The sequence below is a fragment of the Pelmatolapia mariae genome, linkage group LG12 (genome assembly GCF_036321145.2).
Source record: "Pelmatolapia mariae isolate MD_Pm_ZW linkage group LG12, Pm_UMD_F_2, whole genome shotgun sequence".
In the NCBI taxonomy this organism is placed as follows: domain Eukaryota; kingdom Metazoa; phylum Chordata; class Actinopteri; order Cichliformes; family Cichlidae; genus Pelmatolapia; species Pelmatolapia mariae.
Window position 1 is genome coordinate 1,529,478 of NC_086237.1, and position 26,327 is coordinate 1,555,804.

At 42.0% G+C, this 26,327-nt stretch overlaps 1 protein-coding gene across 1 annotated transcript in view; it reads right to left on the reverse strand.

The window, feature by feature from the left end:
• The window catches only part of antxr2a (ANTXR cell adhesion molecule 2a), an 82,771-nt gene that overhangs the window by 40,261 nt on the left and 16,183 nt on the right, over positions 1-26,327 (reverse strand). Inside the window, exons 8-15 of the mRNA XM_063490268.1 lie at positions 24,454-24,514; positions 24,102-24,197; positions 20,226-20,295; positions 10,638-10,716; positions 10,085-10,180; positions 4,218-4,268; positions 2,039-2,128; positions 433-600 (exon numbers count right to left, since the gene is read on the reverse strand). Coding sequence (XP_063346338.1) covers positions 433-600; positions 2,039-2,128; positions 4,218-4,268; positions 10,085-10,180; positions 10,638-10,716; positions 20,226-20,295; positions 24,102-24,197; positions 24,454-24,514 — 711 coding nt within the window. The remainder of the gene's footprint in view (positions 1-432; positions 601-2,038; positions 2,129-4,217; positions 4,269-10,084; positions 10,181-10,637; positions 10,717-20,225; positions 20,296-24,101; positions 24,198-24,453; positions 24,515-26,327) is intronic.

Consider the following 26,327-nt stretch of genomic DNA (forward strand, 5'->3'; position numbering starts at 1 on the left):
AGTTATCTTGTGTAGATTTTCAAAACCAGTGTTTCTACAGACTGATCTTTAAGGTAACGCACAAAGCATTAGACATCCATGGGTGCCGTTTTCCACGGTAGATGTGGCCGGCCAGTCGTGGCCTCTTAAATGAATATTCAACCATTCTCTATTTCAAGAGTTTCACTTCATGGTAAAAAAAAAAGACTTTACAGTTCACAGGGAATCTAATTTGAAGCGTTTCCTTTCAACTACCCAAAGACAGCGTCAACTTTTAACCACAAGCCAGTTTTATTTAGAGATTTTCACATGAGTGTAATTTGCTGGATGAAGATTAGAGAACCTTGGAGAACTAGTAAATGGGCCTTTAAGCTGAGACTTTTCCTATCAGTATCAATTAGAAGTAACCAAAGTAGGAAAAGAAAAATCCTAAAGTAAGTCAGTAACTCTCACCTTGATAGGAGTGTACCATTTGTCCTCGGGTGGATGGTTGGGAGCGGGCTTTGGAGTGGGCCGTTTGATCATTGGCTCCTCTACATCCTCTGGTATGGACACTTTGGCATTCTTTGCTTTCTCCAGCCGGGCCCCCTCCTCAGTAGAGCCTTTCTCCCCCCAGCGCACCTTAAACAAGAAAATAGAAACGTTAAATGAGGGCAATAGAGCAGTTAAACACCTGATTCGTCCATCAGTCTGAGAAAAACTACAGGAAATAAGATTAGAGATGCTGTGAGGACTGTCGCTACATTGTGATCACTACAGCAGTGTGTCAGCGTGATAAGCCCGGCCAAACACCTCTATCTATGTTCAACTTTAGCTTCAGCACTACAGCTTCAGTAAAAGATCTGTACATGTTGGATTCTTTTATCAATAAGGACGTTTACATTTGGTATAATGTGTTATTGTGTGTGTGTGTGCGTGTTGGGGGGGTGTGGGGTGTCAGCGTGTGAAAGCAAGCCTGTGTGTTAAGTAAAGCTGTCCTGCTTTTTAATTGAATTCATCACATCTGTTACAAGGAGGAGATAAAAAAAAGGAAAAAAAACCCACCGTCACATGAATGGGGAGAGGTGATTAATTAGCGACACAGTTTTCAAGCTGTAGGTTAAGCCGTGACAATATAGAACAGCTTTTCAGAATCATCTCTGGGATACATCGCCGGCCTGCCGCATCATCAGGAAAAGAGAAAGGCTGCCATGAATAAAAGATACATTGTCACCTCAATAATCGTTTGAAATGCTGGCAGCGGCAAAGCGGCGGAGGTGGTTTTCTCAGCATGACGTCTTAAATGTGGATGCGGAGGAGAGGACGGGTTGGTCTTTACAAGCAACTCGTTATCTATCAGTGGGGTGAAGGCGGGGAGGGAGTGGGGGCTTCAGATGTGGAGACGCGCCTGTCGATGGGAATCAACCCGCTAGTGGAAGAACAGAGAAAGGTAACAGCCAGGATTGGATCTCAGCAACACTCTGGGGGGAAAAAGTCAAGAGGTAGGAGCTCCCCGAGGATGCTGGGAAATCCCTGCCATGCCACCAATTTCCTCGGGGCTAAGCAGGAAGAAGGGGGAGGGGCAGCTCGCTTTTAAACCTGAATTCCCTTTGGAGGAGGCGGATAACAAAGCGAGCTGCCAAGGTCTGGAAGTTGAGACGGGGGAAGCAGAGAGGAGAGGTGGGTATGTCAAGTTGACAGCAGCACTCAATCTTTCATCCCGGCTGCGACTTGATCCAATCAGCCCTCGACGGCCAAGGACGAGATGGCAGGGCCTGTCATGTCGGAGGCATCAGTGGGCTGACGAGGACAGCGGCCCGGCCGGTCAGTCAGCCAGTCAGTCGCTCGGTCGGTGGGTTTCTCCTCCTGAATCCTGCGTAACTCAACAAAGTTCCCGCCTCGCAGAAAAGACTGAACATGATGATGCGAGTTTACGGGACCACACATATGTGTAATTTCCTGCTGTCTGCATTTTGACCTTTGGAGTATTTCAGCTATTTTTGCTTGTTTTATTCAGCTTTTCACTAAGAAAAAAACGGTTCGGAAGCAGCATGTTGGCCGATAGTTTTGAGTTTCTGACCTCCATCCGACTGATCCCTCCGACTCCTCTTCCTCCGTAGTATGAGGCATCCACAGTTGGCCACTTCTTCTTGGGCAGCGGCTCAGGCTCCTAAGAAATAAACATAGAAAACAAAACCAGGAAACACATAGTTGTGTGTCAAATAAGAGTGTGTGCAAATTTTCTTTCCATATTTATATGTATGACATTAATCAGCGTCACTGTAATGACAAAGGGAAGGTAGTGCAATGATGTGTTTGCTATTGTTCTATTTTCTTTCATCCATATTTACCCCTACACACCCGAACAACATTTCCTTTCATCGGGAAGATGTCACTTTGTCAGGAAGGAAGGGAAACGTAGGCCCTTACTCCTGGCTCGGCACGTGTTTAAGCGCAGAGGGGAAACCGTTCGTATCGCTCCGCTGACGTTTACAGTTCCATCTGCCGCAAACTGAAAATGCTGCAGTGGGATGGGATCAACTACCACACAGGGTAAAGCTTTTAGAAGCATTTACACTGTAATCCTGTGGCATGCAGAAAAAAACTAAATAAAAACTGTAGCATCATGTTAACGTGTTTGGCAAAAACTCAGCCAATGATAAGCCAGATATTTAAATGTCTACTTTACGCTACGTTTCTGGAAATAAACTAAACTCAGGTGGGTTTTCTGCTATAAATTTGTTCATATTTAACAAAATAAATGTGCAGTGTGCACATTAGTTTTAGACTCTCTGAGCTAACACAGCCAATCCCTCAACGTGTTTGTGCTCTCTGCTCATGTTGCCTTCAAAGTCATTTTTTGCTTTTTAAAGAACTTATTTCAACATTGCACTCAACAACAAACACATCCTCCCTAACAAAAAAAAAAAAAAACTCCAAAGAGGCAAATTATATTTCTTCATGTCAAGTGGGGTGACGTGGGCTGCGACTTTGAGACCCCTGCTCTGGGGGGAAAAAGTCAAGAGGTAGTAGCTCCCTGAGGATGCTGGGAAATTTAGCGTAAAGCTTTACAAGTGGTACGGTACTTTACTTTGCTTTTAAAAACCTGCAAATGATTTTCACCAAGGAGGTTGAGTAACTCCATCGGCAACTCTCTGATTGTCTAAACCAGGGGTGAGGAACTCCAGGCCTCGAGGGCCGGTGTCCTGCAGGTTTTAGATGTATCCTTGATCCAACACAGCTGGTTTAAATGGTTAAATTACCTCCTCAGCATGTCCTGAAGTTCTCCAGAGGCCTGGTAATGAACTAATCATGTGATTGAGGCGTGTTGACCCAGGGTGATATCTAAAACCTGCAGGACACCGGCCCTTGAGGCCTGGAGTTCCCACCCGTGCTCTAAATGTTATAGAGAAGTTAAAATGTTGAGGCTTGGTCCAGCTTAGGGGGGATTAAGTATCACAAAATAACCCGGATCCACTTATGTGTCTGGATACAGAGATTCAGTTCAGGAATGGTGTGAAAATTTTGATTTTACACAGTGAAATCTAAAATATTAGACCTCAGCTAGATACTTTGATATTGACTGTTTTCCCTCTGGAATTTAATTAACTAAAATAATCAGTTAAACATTAAAATCTTTTTCTGTTTATGAATCTCGTATTGCAGAAGACGCTGTTTGATTCAGTCTTTTATAATAATCGTTAGTCAGTGAAGACGAAAGGTGTATCACAAGCACCAACTTTTCTAAAGTTATTTTTTTGAAGGAACTGCTCAACACGTTGGGAAATATGCAAACTGACTTCATTTCATCATGAGAAGAAACAAGCTCCATCATTCTCATGTCTGTGTGCAGAGCTGGAGCTGGGATTACTCTAGTTTAGCAGAAAGACTGAAATCACGGGGCAAACAGCTAGCACGCCTCTGTCCAAAGTTCAAAAATCCATCTACCAGCTCACTAATTAAAATGTGATCTTGTTTATATGATCTGTACACAAACAGAAATGTAAAAGGGACACGTTATGGTTTTAGTCTCACTGAATTGGCTCGAGTTAGATGCTCAATGCAGCGATAACAGCCCTGTGAAATTCTCAGAGAGACGCTCAATAATCCTGATTCTCAAAATGTGCAAAGTTTCCCTAAAATTTCAGTGCTGCACCATTCTGAGCTCCACATTTGCTCTGGAACCTCTTCTGACTCCCATTTTCTTCTTTTGCACCGCACGTATTTTCAAACCTGAAAATAAAACAATTGTGACTCACGGGCGGTGGAGGACGAGATGGTGGAGGCGGTGGCGGCGGGTCCTTGATGACCTGGATAAACAGAAGAAGCAAAAGAGCGTCAGCACAGCCCGTCAGGAGACGCATTGGGACACGCACAAACACACGCGCTCAAACCTCATTAAGACGAGCACAGACAAGGCTGACAGAGGTGATTCGTGACAGGTGACTGAGCCAAACAGAAACATCCCTGAGCTCATCTCACGGTGGAGACGCCGTCGCTGCCAGCCTGTTTTGCAGCAGCAACTGCTGCCCCATCGCGTCACTGACTGCTGATTACAAGGATTCTGCTTGTAAACCAACATCAGGGGCCCCCCGTGCAAAATAAAGAAAAGCTGAAAATCAACTTGTTGACAGGGGAGTCTTTGGGGCGAGCGCCGCTGCCCGTTTAGCTCTTAATTAATTGGATGGGGTTCAGTGCTTCCAAGCAATCCCCCCAATCATAAAGTCCTAAGGAGTTAATTAGCTCCAATGAGATACAGAGGAGGAGGCTTGGGCTCAGCTCCAAGCCCCGTCTGAAGGGAAGATGAGTGGCGGCAAACACACACAGCAAATACGAGAAAACACACACACACGTGCCCTCACCCATATATAACCAGGACACGACTCTCCCAGAGCAGAGTGACCGGCCCAGCGGCATTGTTTGTGACAACAGTGGATGAGAGGGCACCTGAGGAGCAGGTTGTCCACAATGTGATTCCACTCAAGGACAAGATGCCTCGACCAGGTTTTTCAGATGTGCACGGCAAAGCAAAGAGAGAGGCCTGACAGTGACATTTGTCAGGTGTCAGTCAGACGCTTCACATACTGATGTCCGACTCTTTACTGAAGACGCTACTGCCACTCACTCACCAAAAACCCATCTGTGAGCGGGCTCGCGCTGGAAAGACCGAGGCGCTTTATTCTTCGGTGTCGTCAGTTGCTGTAGGTCACAGCCGTCACATGAAAACACAGGCCCGCTTGTCTTCAGAAATGAGCCCACTTGCAGTTTACTTATGTTCTTTTTGCATCTTTAATGCTTTTTAATGGTTTTTAACAAGTTTTCTTTTATTTTGTGTATTTTTCACAAGGAAACTAAGAGAAAGTCACCATGCAAGTCAAGTTTTACATACTGAAAAATCGATAAACTCAAAGAAGTCCAGTCGCTTCTCTTTCCAAGCTCCTTAGATTAACACGATTGGATGACTCATCCAAGTGTCTAGCTGATCCAGCAGGTAAAAATACCAACACAACCCATTATTTTGTACTGTTTCCACTTGCGATAGAATTATGGATGAACTGGCACTAAATATTTTCACTACAACACATTGATGCTTTTAAGAGAGACCCCAGCCAGTTTTTTTAAATGAACAAAGTCTCTGTTTCACGACTTGAAGTTCATCAAACGGTGTAATATAAATGGAAGGCAGCTCACAGTGAAGTTTTAATGAACTAAATCATGAAATCTGATGATATAGCGAGTATCGCAGAATGGCTGTGTGGAGATACTGTGTGATATCTTAAAGTACAGTGAGGTCACAATCTCTTCTGAATAATGTCTCCATTATTACTCAATTAATCGATTAACATGCTGGTGACAAAAAAAGTACTTTTATTTATTTAACTATAGAGTAAATCATTTATAGTGAAGGCAGGGAGATGTATCTTCTTACAAATTCAGTGAAATTTTCCTTTTTTCTGTTACTGTTTGTTAAAAATCTTCAGGTTTTGGATCAAAGTTATCCATCTGAAGTCATCAAATTGAGCTCGGGAAGTGTTATTGGAATTTTTGGGACATTTATTCAAACCTAAATCCTGATACAAAGGGAAAGGAGAAAATGCTTCCTGTTCACCTCCCCGCCCACTCCCCGCTCCTCACACAGGGGTGGACTTTAGCACTGCGCACACAGTAGGTGCCTTATAAATGCAGTGCTTATAATTGCACTAAGGACATATCTCAACCTGAGGTGCGCAGCAAAGTGGAAAGCTGACCTTTGTTCATTAGTCATCAAAGACAGATACCACAGTGTCAGAGCTGGTTATGCATTTGCTAAAGTGGTTTCGGAGGGGAAAAGGAGCGATGTAATTACGGCATATCATAGATCCTAACAGCTGTTTCATTCACTGTTAAGCTCAGGGACGCTATCACACTCTCTGCTTACTGTTGTCATTAGAATAATGAAAAATAATCAATTAGGGTTAATTAATTGCTTTGTGACACACAACCGGCTGTAAGCAAATCTAGTAAAGGGCTACTGGTGGCCTCGCCATACGCTGATTAACATCATTTCAGCCACACCTTACGTTCACAGGATTATCTCTTTTATTAAGTAATTATGCAGCAGATTTCCTGCACATGTTGTGAGACAAATAAAGCATCACACAATCGCTCTGCTGCTCTTTCCCAGCTACCTGATGGACAGATGTGAAGAGGAGCAGCGCGGTGGCATAATTAAAAACTAAACCACAGGATATTTCGCCATCTGACACAAGCCCCAGCGGCCCGCCGCCGCAGCCACGACACCGGGGGGAATTGGACCAATCAGAGGCACTCGGGGTATTGTCCCCATATGGCCGTCTCCGTAAACGTCCAACTGGACTTTATAATCTGTTCGTTCCCAACCTTAAGCTCAAACCATGTCGTGTCAAGCTGTTTTGGGAGGCTTATAACGACGGATCAGTGGCGGATAGCATATTTGAAAGTTTAAAATTGCTTTAGGTCTTCATATGCGGAGAAACTGTTTGTACAAGAACAAAACAAATAAAATAAAAAATCAACTGAAAGAGAACAAAGACGACAAAAGTTCTGCACGGGTACAGAAAATAACAAGAAATAATTAGAGATTAATAACATATTAAGGACCAAATGAGTCGCAAATGTGTCCAAAAGTGCATCCAGTTTAGCAGCGAATAGTTTGTAATTTGGATAAACTGGCAATGTAATTTAAAACGGCATCTCCAATCCTGAATCCTTTGATTTGAACTAAAGGCGATGCCATTCGAGTTTAATTTCCAAACAAATCATAAACAAAGAAATTACCACTCCACAGCTTGTATGACCTCTCTCCTGGCATCGGTCCATGCGGGAGAGAGACGGGGAGAGAGGGATTGTGGGAAAGAGGTTGGGCATGTGTCTCTGTGTATGTGTATGTGTGTGTCGAGCGTGTGTGCGCGGCCTCATCCCGACTGCTGAAACCTGGCAGACTGGGGGTTTAAATATTAACAAGCCACACATGGCCCTCCTCTTCTGCCGCGTCCCTCGATGGAAGGCAACAGCAGCTCTCTCCACCAAGACAAACACGTCCACCGCCAGACATGCTGCAGGGGGTTTACATTTTAATGCCTTTGTTGGTTTTCCAAAATATGCTTCCATCTCATCCTGGATGGGATCCCTTCAGGTCCACAAAGTCAGGTGACGTCTATCATTTAAGGGCCAGTGTGGGTGAGCGGGAACAGAGGTCCGCCACGAGGGTCGGCGGAGTAGAGGGTAAATTTGCCTTTATCAGATCTCAATAGAAAAAGGCAGAGGCACAGAAAAAAGAGGCTGCGCGCACCATCTGTAGCCCCTCTCTCATAGCCTCAAACGATAATCTGTTGTGGATTTTTGTAAACGGTTAAGCGGGGGAGACTTTATTTCCAAAGGGGGTGAGGCCAGAGCGAGGTTTTTAAAACGGTACTCTTTTTTTTTTAACCAACTAAACCAACGTTTCGACTCTGGACAAAAAAGCAAAAATATTTTCTAGTCATAAGTTATTGAAAAGGAAACAATAACAGAGAACTCCCACTTTAAGAGCAGATTTCAGATGAATTAATTAAACGCAGCCTCAAGTTCCACTTTAAAACACACCGGACACATGGGACTGGAAACGTGGTGACTTGTGGAATTAATGAAGAACCTCCCAACCTCCACAGAGAGAGAATACAAAGCACGACCAAGAAACACAAAACTAAAAAAAACTAAAAAAACTTATCCCTAGGCAGAAACATTCAAGTCATAACCGGCTGCTTCCACTTTTCACACTTTTAGGACCAAAACGAAGGAAACAAAACAATATTTTTGATCATTTTACAGCAGACGTTTGTCTCTGTGCTGTTTCAACATCCTTTACTCACTTTATGAGGAGGATGAAGCTTAAAAATAATCTGTCCTGTCAAGTACGTGGAAAAAGTTTTTTGTCCGTTTCATATGCGGTACATGTGTGCATTATACACTCAGCCACCTTTGTAATTATACCTATTGAACTGCCTGTTAATACAAGTGTTATATCAGCCAATCACATGGCAGCAACTCCAGGAATTAAGGCAGGTAGACATGGTCAAGACAACCTACTGAAGTTGACTGTTGTTGGTGGCAGACAGGCACTGCTGGGATTTTCCCACATAACCGTCTCTGGGGTTCACAGATAATGGTCCAAAAATAAGACAATATCCTTTGAGTAGCAGATCTGTGTGAGAAAACGACTTGTTGATGTTGAGTCATAGGAAGGCAACAGAAAGTCAAATAACCCCTCGTTCCAGCCAAGGTTCAGAAGAAGCCGCCTCGTAACGCACGACATGTCAAACCTGCATCGATCGATCCCGCCTGTATTGGCAGTTTGGAGTGGCGGCCTTTTAGTGTCAGCTGAGCTCAGTTTAAAGGTTGCACTGTTGCTGAGCATCTCCATCTCTTTGTGACGACAGTGTGCTCATCTCCTCACGGCTGCTTCACAGCACGCCGCGAAGCTCAAATCATCTCCAGCCCGCTTCTCGAATATAACAGTGAGTTCACTGTCCTCCAAAGGCCTCCACAGTCACCAGATCCAGTCGAGCATCTTCACTTTTGTGTTAGTCGGGTGAGGAACAAACATAAATCAGCAAAAATATTCACTGTTATTTTTTAGTGAAGTACACGCACAGGCCTCTGGTCTTTAGTGGGCGAGATTTTAAACAGCAAAGGGAGAGCGACAGTAGAGGGATGTTTTATTTAATCCAACTTCTGCCTAATGGAGGTTTAAATAAACAATATTAGCAGTACTGAGGAAGAATAAGAAATATTCATAATAGTGTATCTAGAACATGATTGAATAGATGTGTAAAAGTGTTTTAAGCTGAAGCAGGACATGATGGATTCTAATGCGATAAAACCACTAAAAGTCTGTGTGATTATTGTGAATCCCTTCAGTCCCCAGGTAGGCCCGATATTAGTCCTAAACAAACAGAGATTCTGGTAACTTTCATGCAATCTGTCACTCACATCTTTCTGCTGCTGGTCTATGTTATTGTTTTTAACAGTCTGTTTGCGTAAAGCGACTTCTCCACTTGTCCAAAAATATAGCATGTGCAGCAATCGGCCGCTGGTCTGCAGGACGTGGCCTCTTCACATTCTTCCTGTTTGAGGTTGTTCCTCTGCGGTGTTGCTAAACCAGTGTGACTTATCGCGGTAAGCGGGAGGTGACAAGCTTGAACAGATGTTCGGCACCACTTCCCTTCGGCAAGGCCTGGTGAATAACACCGAGCCTGCCCGTCACCTCTTTGTGCTTTTTAACTGGTGATTAAACTCCATCTTTCACCCAAATTAAGTCAGACTTTACAAGACAGTTTGTGCTTTTTCAAGTGACCTCATCTTTTTCAGCAAGGCGGTGCTGCATGTGCCGCAACAGGATGTTTACAGCTGTCAGAGCAATACGAGAAAAAAAAGTGGGTGATAGGGTTTATCCTCATCAGATTTATAGAACGAGGCAGAACAAAGAGCAGGCAACACTTTAGCATGGTTTTCCCCCCACAGTCGAGAACCTGCTCTCATCTCCGCTCAAAGCCAGATTTAATTCATTTATCAGTTTTGGTTGACCAAACATGACTGTGCTGGTTATAGGCGGTGTAGCAGCACTCACCACTTTGCAACACAGAGGCCACAACCACCACATGAGGGCCAGGGCCACGAGGAGGAACAGCACCAGGAAGACTATCGCCACCACAAAACCGTCCGACTGAAGGAGAGAAGGAAAAGACAAAACAGTCACACAGCTGGAAACAACTGGATGTGTCAAAGCTGGAGGACAAATATTAAAAGTTTGTTAGAAGGAATACGAAATAGAAACAAAGGGGAACACGCGGTCGATAACAGCTAAATCGGAGCAAGCGTATCTTCTTACAAAAGAGCAGATGTTTCACAAATTTTTCATCATCAGGAATTGCGTGACTCCCAGATGTTCTATATAACCGCAAAGTGTCTATAAAACTATGACATTGCTTCATCATATGAGAAACACTGAAAAAAAGGAAGTTCTGCTGAAACATAACAGGAAAACTTGTAACCATGTAGTCAGGCCATGTTTTATGCGTCACTTCCTCAGTTATAAAATCGGGAAACGCAGCTTCATGTTATTAAAGGGACTTTAAGTTTAATCTGAAATATGAAATATCAGAGCTCAGCATTAAACTCACACATGTGGTAGCAGAGATGGTGTAGGCACTCGAGATGAAGGACTTGCCGTTGTTTAGGCTGATGAGAACATCCATTTTCCTGTAAAGGAAAGAGTTTAATTAGCATCAGAGGAAATTAAAGGAAACCACAGGAAACACCATTAAAACCTCGTCTCACTTTATCCTGCCAGTTCTCCCACGTTTGTCAGAGAAGAAAAACACGTTTGCATTTCCAGGGAAGTTCCCTGTGTTGGAATTTTCGTCATATGTTTTCTGTTTTTGGAAACTATGTGATTAAAGATACTTCAACTGTAAACATCGGGTCTCAGCTGATATCTTTTTAATCTCCAAGAAGGACAAGCATCGCGCTGCAGCTTGTCTTTTTGCAACATCGTGCCCTCAGTCCTGTCTTACAGGTGCTAAATGTCACCTCAGCAGTTTTCCTAAAATACTGTACCCTCTCTGAAATGTTTTTTTGACCCCCAACCAGTGCAAATAAAAAAAAAAATCACCTGTGTCCATAAAATCAGGATTTAATAATAAAATGAAATTTTGAATATTGTAATTTTTTATTATAAGGTAATTCAATTCATTAACTATACATGACTTTTTATTTTCCAGTCCCCTTTGGAGTACTGCAAAGTATCCTTAAATATACTAGGACACATGTTTCAGAGACACTCTATTCAACCCCCACCCCCCCTCACATAAGCTGGCCTTTAACATCCTAAAGCAATGATGTCAAACTCATTTTAGTCCAGTTGGTCCCACTTTGAGGAAGCAGTAACACTACAGCATCACAGCCTATATAAAACACACACGCCTCTAAATTTCTCATTTTTTTAATAAGTATAAAGAAGTCTGTTCTGAGCTGCCGACCTGCTGGCTGAAGGCTACTGCAGGAGCCCAACTTTGAGTCTGCTCTCCAGATCTTTTTCTGCACGTCACCCCACTCTTTCCCTGGTTTCCTGTCCTCTCTCTCCTCTTCCCTCTCTAATAAAGCCTAAATGCCAAAAATAATTCTAGAAGCTTTTTCTATTTAATTTTCAAATTTAATGAGCCATCCCTGTACAAACAGCCTGAGATGTCTTCAGAAAAACACAGAATGTATCTCAGTTTTTGTACATTCAGTAAAGCTGGAGTAGTTACAATTTAACTGAAGCTTTTGTATCTAATATGAATCAAAGATCCTGCTCAGATTTGCACACATTTTTACTCATGTGTAGTTATGCTGGTCATGCATTACCACACCGTAAACAGAAACGTGGTTTGTTTTTAACAAAAACGTGTAATTAATGACTTCACTGTAATTTTATCACATGGCGAAGCCATCCGGAGGGCCAAACGGGATCATCAAATCTCGCCCCCGAGCCTCATGTTTGACACCGCCGTCTTAGAGGTACCAGCACTGTTTGGGAAGCTTTAATTGCTTTTTAAGTAACGAGTAACGAGTTGTTGCCAAGCAACATTATTATTTTTACCTGTCTCTCTTCTACCGTGTTACGTGTGTGTGTGTGTTTAATCAATCTACCAATATGTGTTGAGTGTTATTGAAAACAATTTTGTTCTCCCTGATAATACTTTGCTCTGCATCAAGACTTTAAAAATAGAAGAGCTCTATAATTCTATTGTTGCTCTCGCAAATCCTGTTCTCACAAACGCTAATAAGTCCTGCAGTCATGTTAGCACAATGCTCAATAAAGACAACAATCAGAATTAAATAAATGGTCGAACTCAGTGGGAGGAAATCCTGTCATTATCACATAATCATCGTGTGTGGGTGAAGTAACGTGACTGGCAGTAACAAGGCTCCTGAACTCCGAAGACTTATTTAGAGAGAAAAATGCAAAGCCAAAATGGGCGCAATTAAAACCCTAATGATGAACGGCACCGCAATTTCCATATGTCTATTATGCCCAATCCAATTACCGCAGGTTTAATGAGAATTCAGGATATGGAACAAATGAAACGCCTGAAATATTCCCTCCGACACAAAAAGAAAAGAGGCGAGAGAAAGAAGTACGCAGAGCGGTATTGTGTGCGAGGGGCCAGCTGTGAGTGCACGGCAGTGTACAGGGGAGGCCTGCATTAAAAATGGTGCAGTGGAATAATAACAAGAGTGCTCTCTTTGCTGTGGATTTTGCCTCAGGCAGTGCCTTGGGCCACCAATTCTCCTGTGGTTCTGAACAGATGAGCGACCAGACCATGTGTCCTTTACTATGCCGTCTAAATATTCGAAACTGACTTTTTTGCACCTCACCTTATTTACTGCGCTAAATATTTAAAATACAATGCAGCGACCTTTAAGCAGGATCCGCTCTGACACCTCATCCAACTTGTTGATGATCAACTTGTGTTTCCAGATTATCTATTACTTAATAAAGCTATATTAAAAAAATAAAATAAAATCTTTATTGGATATGTGATGCAGGTCTTTCATATTTAAGCAGCTGATGCATTTTAGGCAATGCTACAGAGGGTAAAATATTCTATTCATTTATTCTATTCTGTTATGTGTGCTGCAGATACACTGACACTTTTATAGTGACAGTCAGTGAAGGATTACAACGTAGCAGGATGAACAAAATAATAAGTAAATGTAATGTTTTTTTAGTTTTAGGTCAGCGGTCCCCAACCCCCGGGCCAAGTTGTTTGGTACCGGGCCGCCAGAGTTGAGGGTCGGGTGTGAAATTTATGGTTTTCATGGTTTTTATCGTTATTATTTTATCGTTTTTATCGTTAGCTCGGCTTCCCTGGGTCTTTTCCCGTGTGTTATGAATAAATCTGTTGTTGTATTTATCCGCGACACCTTAAAGGCCGGACCGTGAAAATATTGTCGGTCCGTGGCGCAAAAAAGGTTGAGGACCACTGTTTTAGGTGACATCAAAATTTGCAATGAATGTTACTGTAACACGGCTGCACTACCAGACAGCATTAAAAAAGACAACATTAAAGAAAAATGAAAAGAAGCCAGGCCTGCCAAGGTTGCATATAAACAAATGTACCCAAATGGGATGAGATCTGGTCACTGTGAGGGCCATAGCATATAATGCACACTTGCTCAATAACTCTGAGTCATGGTGTTTTTACAATATTTTCACTGGAACTGACCAATTATGTTACGCTGACAGATTAACTTTGCAATTCGAGGCAAAAGCATGTGGGAGAAGTTTTCAGAAATCATTAACTGGCTTTACTTGACCTGTTTAAGGTTCCTTTAAACTGTTAGTAATGTACTACCAGCCTTTAAACCTACACAAAGAAAAAGGTCTTTTTTAGACTGAAAATTAATGAATGGTAACTTTAAGAGTTGAAAACTGAAGATTTTGAATGAGAATCAGTTTGCTTCCATCAGGAAACATCACTGGAAACGCTGCACGCCTCTGTAGCTCGGCGAAGATGTTCTAGGTCCCTGCATGTTAACTAAGCGCTCGCGCTGAATGGGTGAGGGGAGAGGCTAATTTAGCTGACACCATCAATCCGTGATAATGGTGGGCAGGTTGTTAATCAAGCTGGAGGTGTGGAACCCGCAGTGTGTAGGGGGGAAAGCTCCCAAGCGAGTTACACTGACGAACCCACTTCTCCCTCGGTCGACAACGCCGGACATCTTTAACGCACCGCAACCCAACCATAGTGAGCGAGGCCTTTTTTTCTCCTCCCTCTCTGAGACACTGACTGCTAATTTACCAAGTTACTGTTGAGTAGGCAGAATCTGCTCTGACACAGAGGCATAAGTCATAGATCCTCTTCTCTTTTACACACTTTTATTTCCATGAAGACGACCAAAAGAATATAGTAATTGGCCAAATCTATTAAAGTGTTGCTCTAATGATTAGTCACTCTGCTGCTCGCAGAATATGAATCTATGACTTTCGTTAGTCAGTTGTAAAGTTCATTTTAAAAATGTTTAAATGCAATATTAGCAATGTGATTATGGAGGGAGGGGGGGGGGGGGGGTAAAAGGTTTAAAAGAATTTAAAGAGGCAACCCAGTAACTGAATAATTGAAAACAGAGCAGGCTGTCATTTAACTTTTCCACAGTAAAAGCCAATGAGTGACACTGAGGAGAGAGCTGCAGCTGCTGGTGGGTCTGTAGTTATGTTTGAATAAATGGGAGCTGAAAGGGCAGACTGTCACAGGGCCGAGGGATCGCTCAAAAACAGACACTGCTTCCCAGGGACACCGGTTGAACGGCCGAAGGCTCCTTCCCGCCGCAGACCTCTGGCTCCGCATTGGAAAAAGTTTGTCCCCAGGCTCGCTATAATTCATCAGAAGGTAGGCCTTCTGTGACGCTAAGCTTTGGTGATGCGATGCAGCTGGAGCGGCTGACAATGGTGACGCTAATGGCTTTCAAACTTCCCTTAAAGATGTGAAAATTGAGGAGGGTGAATAATTTACAGCAGAGCATATGTGGGGCCTGTCACCCGGCATCCAGGAATCATCAGTCTGTATGTGTTTGTGTGGCAGAAGTTCTGAAGGACGGGAAGAAGCTCAGTTGATGGGAGGGATCGCCTCACGAAGCCTGGACAGCAGATGAGAGAATGTGGTCCAGACGAGACAACCGCTATTACTCTAAAAATTGGCTCCCCGTACAAAATTGGAATATTGACCGGCTTCTTATAACCAATAATCCAATATGGAGATAATACCAACTGAGAGCACTTCTGATTGGTACTTTCAGCTCCACGTACATTCCCTCTCATGGATGGATCTTATTAAGAGACAGGAAACAGGGTTCGCCGCTATTCTAGTCTAGAAAATGTGGCAAAAAGATTCCCAAAGTCATGTAGGAAAGGGATCTGTTTAACCATCGGTGAAGATCAAAGGTTGGACAGATTTACTGAGACAGTCAAAAAGGCTTTTAGAGATATCTGCATTAGAATAGAATAGAATAGAATAGAATAATCCTTTAATTGTCCCACAAGGGGAAATTTGGTTGTATCAGCAGCAAAAACACACATATACAAACATTAATGGAATATAAAATATTCTACCAATTTTACAGTTAATCAGAAACACCAAGAAAAAAAGTTAAAAGAAACACCAAACTCCTGGACAAACCTGACTAATGGAGACACAAAGCAGAGATGGGTGACATATGTGCACTCGTACTAGGTGACCTGCACCTACAACAGGTTTGAGTGAATTTGAACAGAGTGATTGAGCATTGGCGCTGTTAAGTATAAAGTGCCCTGGGCTGCTTGATGAGGTTGGCCCAGGCACGGTCGGTCGGTTCCAGATCCAGATTCAGATCATGTTACAACCAATCAACGGACACGAAGCAGGCCTGTGCTGCAACATGAAGGGATATTCAGACAATAGGACATTTCAATCAAAACATCTTGATACCCCCCGGGGGAGCACACGGGGTGACGGTGTTCTCTGCAGCACCACGTCTTATTTATCCACCGGCATATCAGCGTTAGCTACTGCACCTGCTGTGTAAAGCAGCTGTCACCTCCCTCTTCAGGTATTTTTTTTTGTTTCCACCATTACTGTGAGAACACTTCGTGAGGAGCCCCAGCGGGGTGTGCGGGGTCTCCTAATGGGGATGCGCATGGAGGGCTGGAGGAGGGAGCATAGAGTGTCAGCAGATGCCAGAGTTTCAAGCCTGATGCCACAGCTGTCAGCACAGATGATGCCTCTGCCGTGAGTGCTCCTGCACAGCTCGATGACCGAGGACGCTCTGATTCCTGGACGCCGAAGCTAGATGTGGTGCCGTGTGCCCCGGGACCCCAGCGGGACAAGAAGCCGCAGCTGAGCACCTCAACTCAGTCGACTGCTGTATCTGAAATATGTTCCCCAGCAACTTATATCTGTGAGGCAAAAACAAAAATTCAAGCAGTGCTCGCCGAGGACAAGGCCCCATGTGTAACAAAACATGGCTGGAAAGGGGGAAAAGGATTGTGCGATGAAATGACAATTCTTCTCCGGCTGAGTAGAGCCGTGTTAAAGGAGCATCCTTTGCGGCGGCAGTGGTGATGGAGCAGAAGCAGACAGATGGAAGGAGACGGAAGTTTCTGGGCTCTGGAGTTCCACGCAGGTGGTCCGGGGTGCAGGGATTGTCACTGCATGGTGAATTATTTAAATGGAGAGCACGGAAAAGGGAACGGCTGCATCTGTCGCACATCCTTTTAAAGCCCCTCCAGCAGATGTGTTTACTCACCACCCGTACCAGCTAACTACTTAATGGGTCATCATCGGCAGCCAAGAGTTAATTAAGCAGGCCTTTTGCAAATGGCGGGTACGTAACATCAGTGTCAGCTCAGGTCATATCAGGTGCTGGAGACCTGTGATGGAGGGAGTCCGCTTCATCTTTTTACAGGCTGAACCAAAACATTGTGTTTGGCTGCCCTGACCTCGACTCAGGAGAAAGAACCTGGACAAAGTCCAGCAGACGCTTTGAAATGCTGAGAAATCCTCAACGCTTCTCAAAACTCTATAAAAATATAAAATATATGCATGACTTCACAACTTCATCTGTGCAGTAAAAAATTACAGACGTGTCAAATGACCTTTCTAGAATTCTTAAGAAACCTTTTCAACTTCAGGCTCCTTCTTCTGTTCAGTTATTGCAGTGCTAAAATAATCAGACAATAAATAACCAGCTATAATTATGATCTAATATCATTTTATTTTATGCAAAATGGCCAAAATGATCTTTCAAATTTCCAAAATATAAGAATTTATGTTTTTTTATATTAAAATCACTGAATTCTTCCCGGTTGAAGAGATTTAAAGGTACCTAACCATATAATCTGGGATCTGGGATTTTTGTGGCATTCAATTGAGAAAACAAGGATAAATCTATTAAATCCATCAAATAACGACTTGATAGATTTATCCACAATCAAAACAACTGATAGTTATATAGTGATGTAAATGATCTTTTTACTCCCTTATAAAAACATGAAAAGATCTTTTTAGCTTTTATACATTGAAAATAAAACAGAAAAATAACCAATTCCATCTATAAGCAGTACAAAAAACACTGAGGGTTTTTTAAATGCATGCTTCTGTACTGTACAGGTCTGCAACCAAAAAACTGCATAGGATTTTTTGACTGTCTTATAGATTTTTACTCGCTGAAACCAGGAAAAATATTTTTAAAATTCCATCTTGTAGGGTCTAATATAAAGCGCCTTGAGGCGAGTGTTGTTGTGATTTGGGGCTATATAAATAAAATTGAATTGAATTGAATCTCGATAGGTTTCCTTGCCAAACTCATGCTTTTAGTGTAATTAAGTGCATAGTTTAAACTGAAATCTGGTATCTATACTTGAGTCAAAAAACCACATCCAATAATGATTTCTTACATTAATTTAAAAGCGAGACTCAAGAGAAATACAAACAGAAAATGCGAGGAATTGGGGGGGGGGGCAGCAGGTCCTAACAGGTTTATTTTGCTCATAGTGAAAGGTAAGGAATCTCGGAAAAATTATGCGTAGTTGCTTGTAATAAAAAACTGATTTTTTTCATCGCTGCTGTAGTTTATTTAATGTAAACTCCTTGTGTTTTGCAAAAAACTGTACGTGATGGATGGAAATGGAGATCATTTTTGGATTCAGCACCCTAAAATCCATAAAATTGACCAAAAATATCTCATGCAACTGAAAATAATTTTTTTTCAGACCTGTGTTATTAATGCATTGATGTATGTGTTTGCATTTAAATGATGTTTCTTAGACTCTGTATGTGTATTTTTCCATCTCTTCTCTGTAGTTTAGGCCACTGTTTCTCTTGGGTATAAAATATTAAAAAAATGACTGTTGATGATAAAGAATGTCTGAAAATATCATGTTTTCATGAACACTTTAGATTTTTGACATGAGTGGATTAACTGAGGTGAGGTTCAAGTTGAATCGGTGTAGTTACGGCATCGCCGCCGTCATACTGTATTATACACAATCTCATTTGGAGCTGGAAGACCTTCAGGAGCCAGCGGCACTCATAATCATACATTTTTGATTGGATTGCAGTCAGCAAGGACATTAAAATCTGTTGTTCCATCTATAATGCCTTAGTGATCATCTGCTATGGTTTGGGATTATAAGAGATGCCGTTAAAATCAAACAATAGCAACGCAGGCTGGAATAAACGCGTATTTGCACTGTTTTCACTCGAGTGTTTGCGGCTTGTATGTATGGGCTGTTTGTCTCTTCTACACTGTTTACTGCGTCTTTACGCTAGCGTTTTAACATACAGCTAATTTACAGACTTAGGAGCTGATTATTTGCACAAAAGACTTTTGAAAAACTGAGTGGAAAAAAATAGAAAATGTGCACGAGAGAAACCAAGACTTCAATGTTTCAGTAAAACTTTAGAGACGTGTGATAGATTTAAATAAAAATAAGAAGAAAACAAACAAACACAGAGACCTGAGCTGCACAAAAGAAGCTTAAATTCTCCAGAAAAGGGAAGTTTGCTTTTTTGGGGGGAAGATTCTTGATGTGGGTAATGTCAGAAAGGGGAAGTAACTACTACAAAGGACGTGACTTTATATATGATTCACCGACTGAGTTAAGCTTCCCGAATTCAATACAAAGCTGAAAAACAAACACTGAGATCTGGCATTTATCGTACACAACATTCCTTTCTTTCCTTTGCCGTAACAATTTATAGGGCAGCATATTGAATCTATTTAGATTATCTCTATTTGTAGACGCCAGCGCGATCCTGTCATTGAGACTTCACACGTCTCTTCTTGTCATCGTGCCAAGATGAAAACATAAATGTATCTATAGAAACACAAATGAGCTGCATATATCATGTCATATGTTTCTGAGAACATGCTTCCTGAAGACACTGCTGCATTTCCACACACAGTGAATATTTACAGCCAAGAAAGTTCACTTTTGTTCATGCTCACCAAGTGTTATGGCAAAAAAAGAATATACTGAAGTGTATGTATATTTACCTTGAATAATTTTAAATGTCTTAATTAAATTAAAGGTGTGCACGGAAGCATAACCTCTAGCTGACCTCGCCTTTGCATCATATCTGGAGGTCTGTTGTGTTGGAGCTCTACATGATACACACATGAACTTCTGCCCGATCAGTTGTTGAGCAACCAAACTTAGCACACAAGTACATGTTAGGTCAGTGAGGGGTTTCATCTCTGTGGACATAGTGATGTCATCACGTTACCTAGGCAACTACTTAAAATGTAAAAAGTAAGGAAGAGATGTAAGAAAAAACCCTTCAACCTTTCTCAAGCAAACTGACAGTGAGTGAGCCAAACGTTAAAACGCTGTTTCGATAAAGAAAGTGTGTAATAAAAACATCAAAGCCACAGCTGTGGACAGCACCGCACACATGACTGACACATATGTCATCTGTCATAGGTGATGTATCTGATTTTCAAATCACGATTACAATAAAATAATTACACTCAGTCAAATTGATCTTTCCTCTTCATGACTCAAACAAAAAGGTTTAAATAGAACAGTTACACAACATTTACAACAATATGATGCATTACACTATATTACATAAAGCTTTCTCTGATATTTTAGCATCACTGTTAGCAGAGATTCCACTGTTTGTGACGGCTTCTCCATATACGACAATAATGGAATTCCTCCAACAATAAAACAACGTCCTACTTACTGTCCGACTTCATAGAGCTTCGGGGCGGGACACTGCAGATAATCATTATGCACCGTGCTCGGCTTCTCAGCTGGAAGAAATAAAAAAAAAGTTTTATTATTAACTTTGCAGATTGTTTAATGAGGTAAGTATGGATTACGGATTGTAACACAGTATCTGTTTATGTATCTGTGCTTGTGCTGTCTACACAGCCCAAACATGAAGGAAACCCTCGATCATTACGGTGTAACACAAAGCCAGTTAAACTAAACTGTCCCGTTAGAAAGTGTAAACCATCACGAATCCATTTCACCTGCTCTGGTGTGATTTAAAACACAACAGGTCCACTGGAGGACCAAAAACAAGACAAAAATTTTTGATGGTGGTGGACACAGACCATTGCTCTCTCCTTACCTTCCTGACCGATTGTTCTCTAGTTCTGGTCTACTGGTAACATGAGATGGTAACTGCGTCCAATACAGGTTGGGTTTGCGGTCTCGCCCAGTATAGTCTCAACAGTGTGCAGCAGAGCAGTAGTTACATAAGGAGAGCTGGAGAGGGGCAGCATCAATCCAACAGTAAGACAGGTATCTGCTGCTTTGTGAGAGGAGGAACAAAAGCAGCGCTGCCAGAGCCCTACAGGATGACCTCCGCTCATGGTGAACCTGCCAGTTCTGGGGTTCTCTGGCAACCAACAGCCGTCTGTCAGCCTCTGTGTTATATAGACCTGTATACAATTCTATCTCATTTGACTAAAAATCAGTGATATTGTCACATTTTAACTGACTTGTATTAATGAACATTTCTTCTATGCTCAGGATTTTTTATCCTATGAGATTTTGGAACTGGGACTCGATTGGGCACAAAATAAAATAAATGATTGGATTATAATCTGAGAGCGTTCATCAGCACAGGTTGACAAAAACCTGAAGCGTCTCCAGTCACAGAGGTCACTCTGATGATTGAAACTTGTTCCTCCTTTTCTACAGAGGGATCCAACTGGTTTGACTGAAGCATCTGCTTCACATATGTGCTGTGTTCCATAGCTGCCATGATGCTTGTCCATAATTATAAGGTGCCCCACTGTTAAAAAGGTCTGGACTGAACACATGCAAAAGCCAGTAAGGGAATAAATAGCCCCAAGTGGGCGAATGTGAGACAGCCTAAACTGAGAAAGGACTAACAGGAAGACATCTGCTAATGGCCGCTTCCTAAATCAGATGAATTTATTTTTTAAAGGGAAAAAATATGTTCCAAGTATTTTAGTCAAGTTGAAATGTTGAAAATCAAAAATAACTTGTCAAGGATGGAAGTGTTGTCATTGGCAGTCACCGATCCCACAGATCCCACGGCCAAATGAGAGCTTTAAAAGATTGGCTCTAGGTGCCAAATCCCGTTTGCTTCCTAAAAAAAGGATTTCTTATCAGAACAGACTGCAAGCACAAAATAAGGAGCGCGGTGACCTACTGTACATCCCCCCCTCCTTCTGTTGAATTCAGATCATTGAGATGAGTGAGATAACAGACATGTCCGGGCCGGGTTTGTTTTGCCATTTCCGACCTCTGAATATTTCACATCTCAGCGAGATGAAGATTTTCCAACACATACGGTATTCCATGTCTGTGTCGCTCACGTTACGTCCTTAAAAGACAATAAATCCTCATAGTTTTTCCACTATAAATGAACACACATAAGATCCATTCATAGCAGTGGAGAAGGAGGGTGGAGTGTCTGTTACTGCGAGTGTGGCTCTGGGGAAAACTTTAATCAGAGTGCAGATAGCTATTCCAGGATGCAGCGTACAAAAACGTTAAACACAATTTGCTGAGCTCAGTGCAGATGGAACACTTACTGTTTGCTTTTAGGGCATTGCTGAGATTTTGGGTTAGTCTGCAATTATTATTGCAAGTTTTGGGTTATTTTCCAAATTTTTGGAAGAAAAATGTCCACAGTACACATTTTAAGGTTTGGTGGTTGCTTTGTTCTTTCCCATGTGCGCCGTTTGTCCCATCTGCCTCTGCTCTCTTCTCTTTCCCCTCTAACAACAGATGGAAGCCCCTCTCTAAACCCAGTTTTGCTGGAGGCTTCTTCCTGTTAAAAGGGAGTTTTTCCTTCCCACTGTCGCCAAGTGCTTGCTCATAAGGGTTCATATTATTGTTGGGAGTTTCTCCCCATCGCGCATTGGTCCATTGAGGCGCCAGTACAGTAACGCGTTACTGTTATCTGATTACTTTTTTCAAGCAACGAGTAATAAGGGATTACTATTGCAAAAAAGTAATTAGATTACTGTTACTTTCCTGTAAGCACGCTACGTTACTGCGTTACTAAACCGTGATTTTGTTTGTGTGCGACATTCATGGTAACAGACGTGTGTAGATCAACAATGGATAATGTGGAGTGTGGGAGAGAGAACGACCATGCCGCATTTAAAGCGTGGAAGTACTCACATTACTTTGAGTTTTGATTCTGTAAAAAGTGACAAAAACATTAGCGTCCGCTGTACACTCTGCGTGGGAAGAAAACTTCTTTTTACAGCGAAAAAACCCCCTAAACTTCTGAGCGAGCACCGAGCACGCTGCCACGGGAATGTGAACTTCACAGAGAAACCCCCGGATCCCCCCACTGACATGACCGCTGTGGCACCAGGCAAACCTCCACCTGCCCCACTCCTGCTAAACAGGTGACAATAGATTTAAGAGCGACAGGACTCAGTGCCACTGAATCTTTGATTTTATTTATTTTCTGCTGTGTTTTACTTGCATCTATTTAAAAGAGTGTAAACACAAAAAAATATTTTACTTTATATGCTGGAATATGCAGAAAATAGGGTTAAATGTTAAAGAATTTCTTCAGGTCAAAGACTGTTGCATATAATTTAATTTTTGCTTGATGCAATGTGCATAAAATTAAAAGATTTAAACTAAAAAAAACAATTTTTAAAAAGAGGCTTTTTCATGTAATTACATTTTTTATGATGGCTTATGCAGAAAAAATAGAACTGGGCTGAAAGATCTATTGCTTTATGACATATTCAGGTTGTGTATCATGTTTTCAAAAAGTAACTAAGTAACTAATTACTTTTTTAAAGTAATTTGACCAACACTGTTTGTCAGCATATAAATAAAGAAGACATTTCAGAAGACGTGACGTGAAAAAAATGGTCCTGCCGTGTGAGCAACGGGAAGATTCAACTCAATTTAATTTTGAACCCATTAGTCAGAAGATTGCTCCTTCCAGTAAATATATTTCCCAAAGAAATACGGGTCATGCAAAGAAAATATTTCTGTACAAAAAAGACTGGATGGACAGGATGTGGTAGCCAGCCACATGATATTATCTTCATAAAAAAAATTCCTTTGCGGGCATGCTGACTTCCTCTTTATGATTTTCGACTTCCCTGGTAGCTTTTTTAAAACCACGAGCAAAATTTAAACTTACGACACTGTAAAAACACAAATCTGAGCAAATATTTGCAAAAGTTTTAGATGTGAATGTGTTGTGTGAATAACAGGACTGGGCCAATGATCATTTGACAGCTTAGCTGCAACGATTACTCGGTTGTGCAGTATGTAACGAGCTCGTCAGGACATCATTCTGGTCATGGGTAATCACGATTATACCTGACATATCTGGCTTCAGCAGTTCATTAAAGGGGAGTTACTGTCCTATGATTGGAACCTGTGTTGTATATTTAAGAGCCATTTTAAATTATTAATCAATAACTGTGCAGAGTTGAATACTGCATGCTCACCATGTTAGATTAACTAACGCCCATCAGTTTACTGCACACACCAGTCTAATTAAGTCCACCTGAAGGAAGTGAGTTATGACATTAAAAGACTTTGAGCACCTCACTACATGGTGTATGTATATAAACTCTGGGTTTTCTCCACTTACTGAAGGTTTGCTGGCCAATGATGAAGCTGCAGACGACGCCCTCATTGCTGCGTCCGGGGGCAAAGCCGTTCCCTCTGAGGACAATATCAAAGGACTCTGTGGAATGTAAGCAAACAGCAGACAAGCTCGGAGGAGGAATTTTACCCAAAACATATCAATCCGAAAAATTTTAAAAGTCTTCGACTTTCTTCTGATGGCCTCTCATATGACTTTGCACTACCAACATTAAAGTTTTACTTGTCTATGAGCAGGCTCGACACTGTTGGAAGGATGTCATCGTTTCATTCAGCATATGTAAAAACAAAAAGATTCCTGTGGAGGAGTTCCGAAAACTTGATCAGGATTTACTTACGATTCACACAGACACTGGAGGGCTCCACACTCAGGATCTCTGTGCACGATCTCTTTAATATCTTGAGGATAAGAGGGGAAGGGGAAATGAAACGCAAACATTACTGCTTGAGGGCTGAGAATAAATACATCAAGTCCTGACCGTTATCGACTCTGTCAAGTTTAGAAAACAGATTAGAGTGCAACACCTGAGAAACGTCTTGCTCCTCATCTGGACCTGGAGGCTAAAGGAGAGCGCTGAATATCAGCGGTGAGGAGAACAGGAGGTAGAACAGCAGCTGTGTCAGCTTTTATGGGAAAATTATGCAAGACTATTACTGTTCCTCACTTCGATTAAAAACCTCGGGGATCCTGCATTACCATATAAAGAGCCTGTGTGAGCCCACTGTCATGGAGCCGCACTATCGGCTATGATTCAATAAATCAACAAAGGACAAACTATGCAAATCCCAGTACACAGTCAGTAAAAAGAAGCATATTAACTGCAATATAGGACACTTGAACCTTTCATTTGATGTTGGGTTAAACTTCAATCTGAGAAGAGGAAGACGGAAGTGTTTACAGCAGCCTTATTAAATATGACGGTTTGATATGGAATTGTTAAAAGGGGAGAGGGTTGTAGATGACAGCTGGGAGGGAAAAGGATCTGCTGCTGTTCCTCTGTGCCACTATTTTCCCGGTCTAATTACTTCGTTGGCAGTGCGATAGAGAAAAAAAAAAGGGGAAATAAAAAAAACAACAACTGACTGTTTGCCTCCCTAAGCTTAAAATAATGGGAGGACCTCAGGAATTACACTGTTTTTCCATCTAGTGAAATTTTCCACTCGAAGAAATTCCATCTCGCACATAGAGAAAAATTTCACTCTTAAAGAAAATTTGGTAAATTGTTTGGGTTAGAGGATCCACAAACTAGATCCTCGGTGTTTTGAAGATATTAAAATATAAGCTTTGAATGCTGAGATTAGAGGCCTCCGTTTGCTTCAACTCAAACAGCAGCTATTCATTTCTCTGGGATCTAGTGACAAACATTATTTACGGGCTGCAGAGGGAAAAGGAGGCAGGCGTCCAAATACCCAAAGTCATCCAAATATCTCAGCCAGTGTTGTAACTGGCTGGGGTTTCTGCAAGGATGAGGCTGGTCTAATCACTTTGTGGAAATAATTAAGTGGAAAGGTTCATATGGTAATGAACTTTTTGTCATATGCATTATTTTGCAGTAAAGTGCCACAAGATAACAACTAATGGTGCAGAGTTTAACAGTCCAGTAGCAAAGGAAGTTACTGATAGCAGTTGAATTTGGGGCTTTCCCAAAAGGCCTGCAGCTCAGACAACAAAGGGCCAGTGCAGAAGAAATAAACGAGGGTGCAGAAACCCAACTTTGCTGAGCTTTTTCCTGCTGGTCACAGAGGCGGGGTGGATCCTGCAGCAAAAGGCTGCACAGATGATCTCAAATCCTCAAAATCCAACAGAGAAGCAAGAAGGCCAACTAGTCAGGAATCCGGTATTAGTAATCAGAGAGGAATGCTCCTCGTTTCATTTGGATGCTGGAAGCGTCACTGCACTCAGCTCCTCTTCTGAGGGGACGAGCTTTTTTGTTGTTGTCCTGGACTTTCTCGGACAGGCTTTCAGACGCTTTGGATAACGGTTGGAGCGTCTCGAGACCACAAAAAACACGCACATGTGCCTTTAGCGGCAAGAGTGCCCTGTGAACAAAGCTCTCTTTCTGATAGAATAAACAGACTGAAGCATTTTCTTCAAAATATCAGTAATCATGTTCACCCTTCACCCCAAAATCTTTCATCTTCTAATCTCAACTGTTACAAGCTGGGTGTCTGTACTTCTTACAGTTGACAGTATTCTTGGACTTACACATGA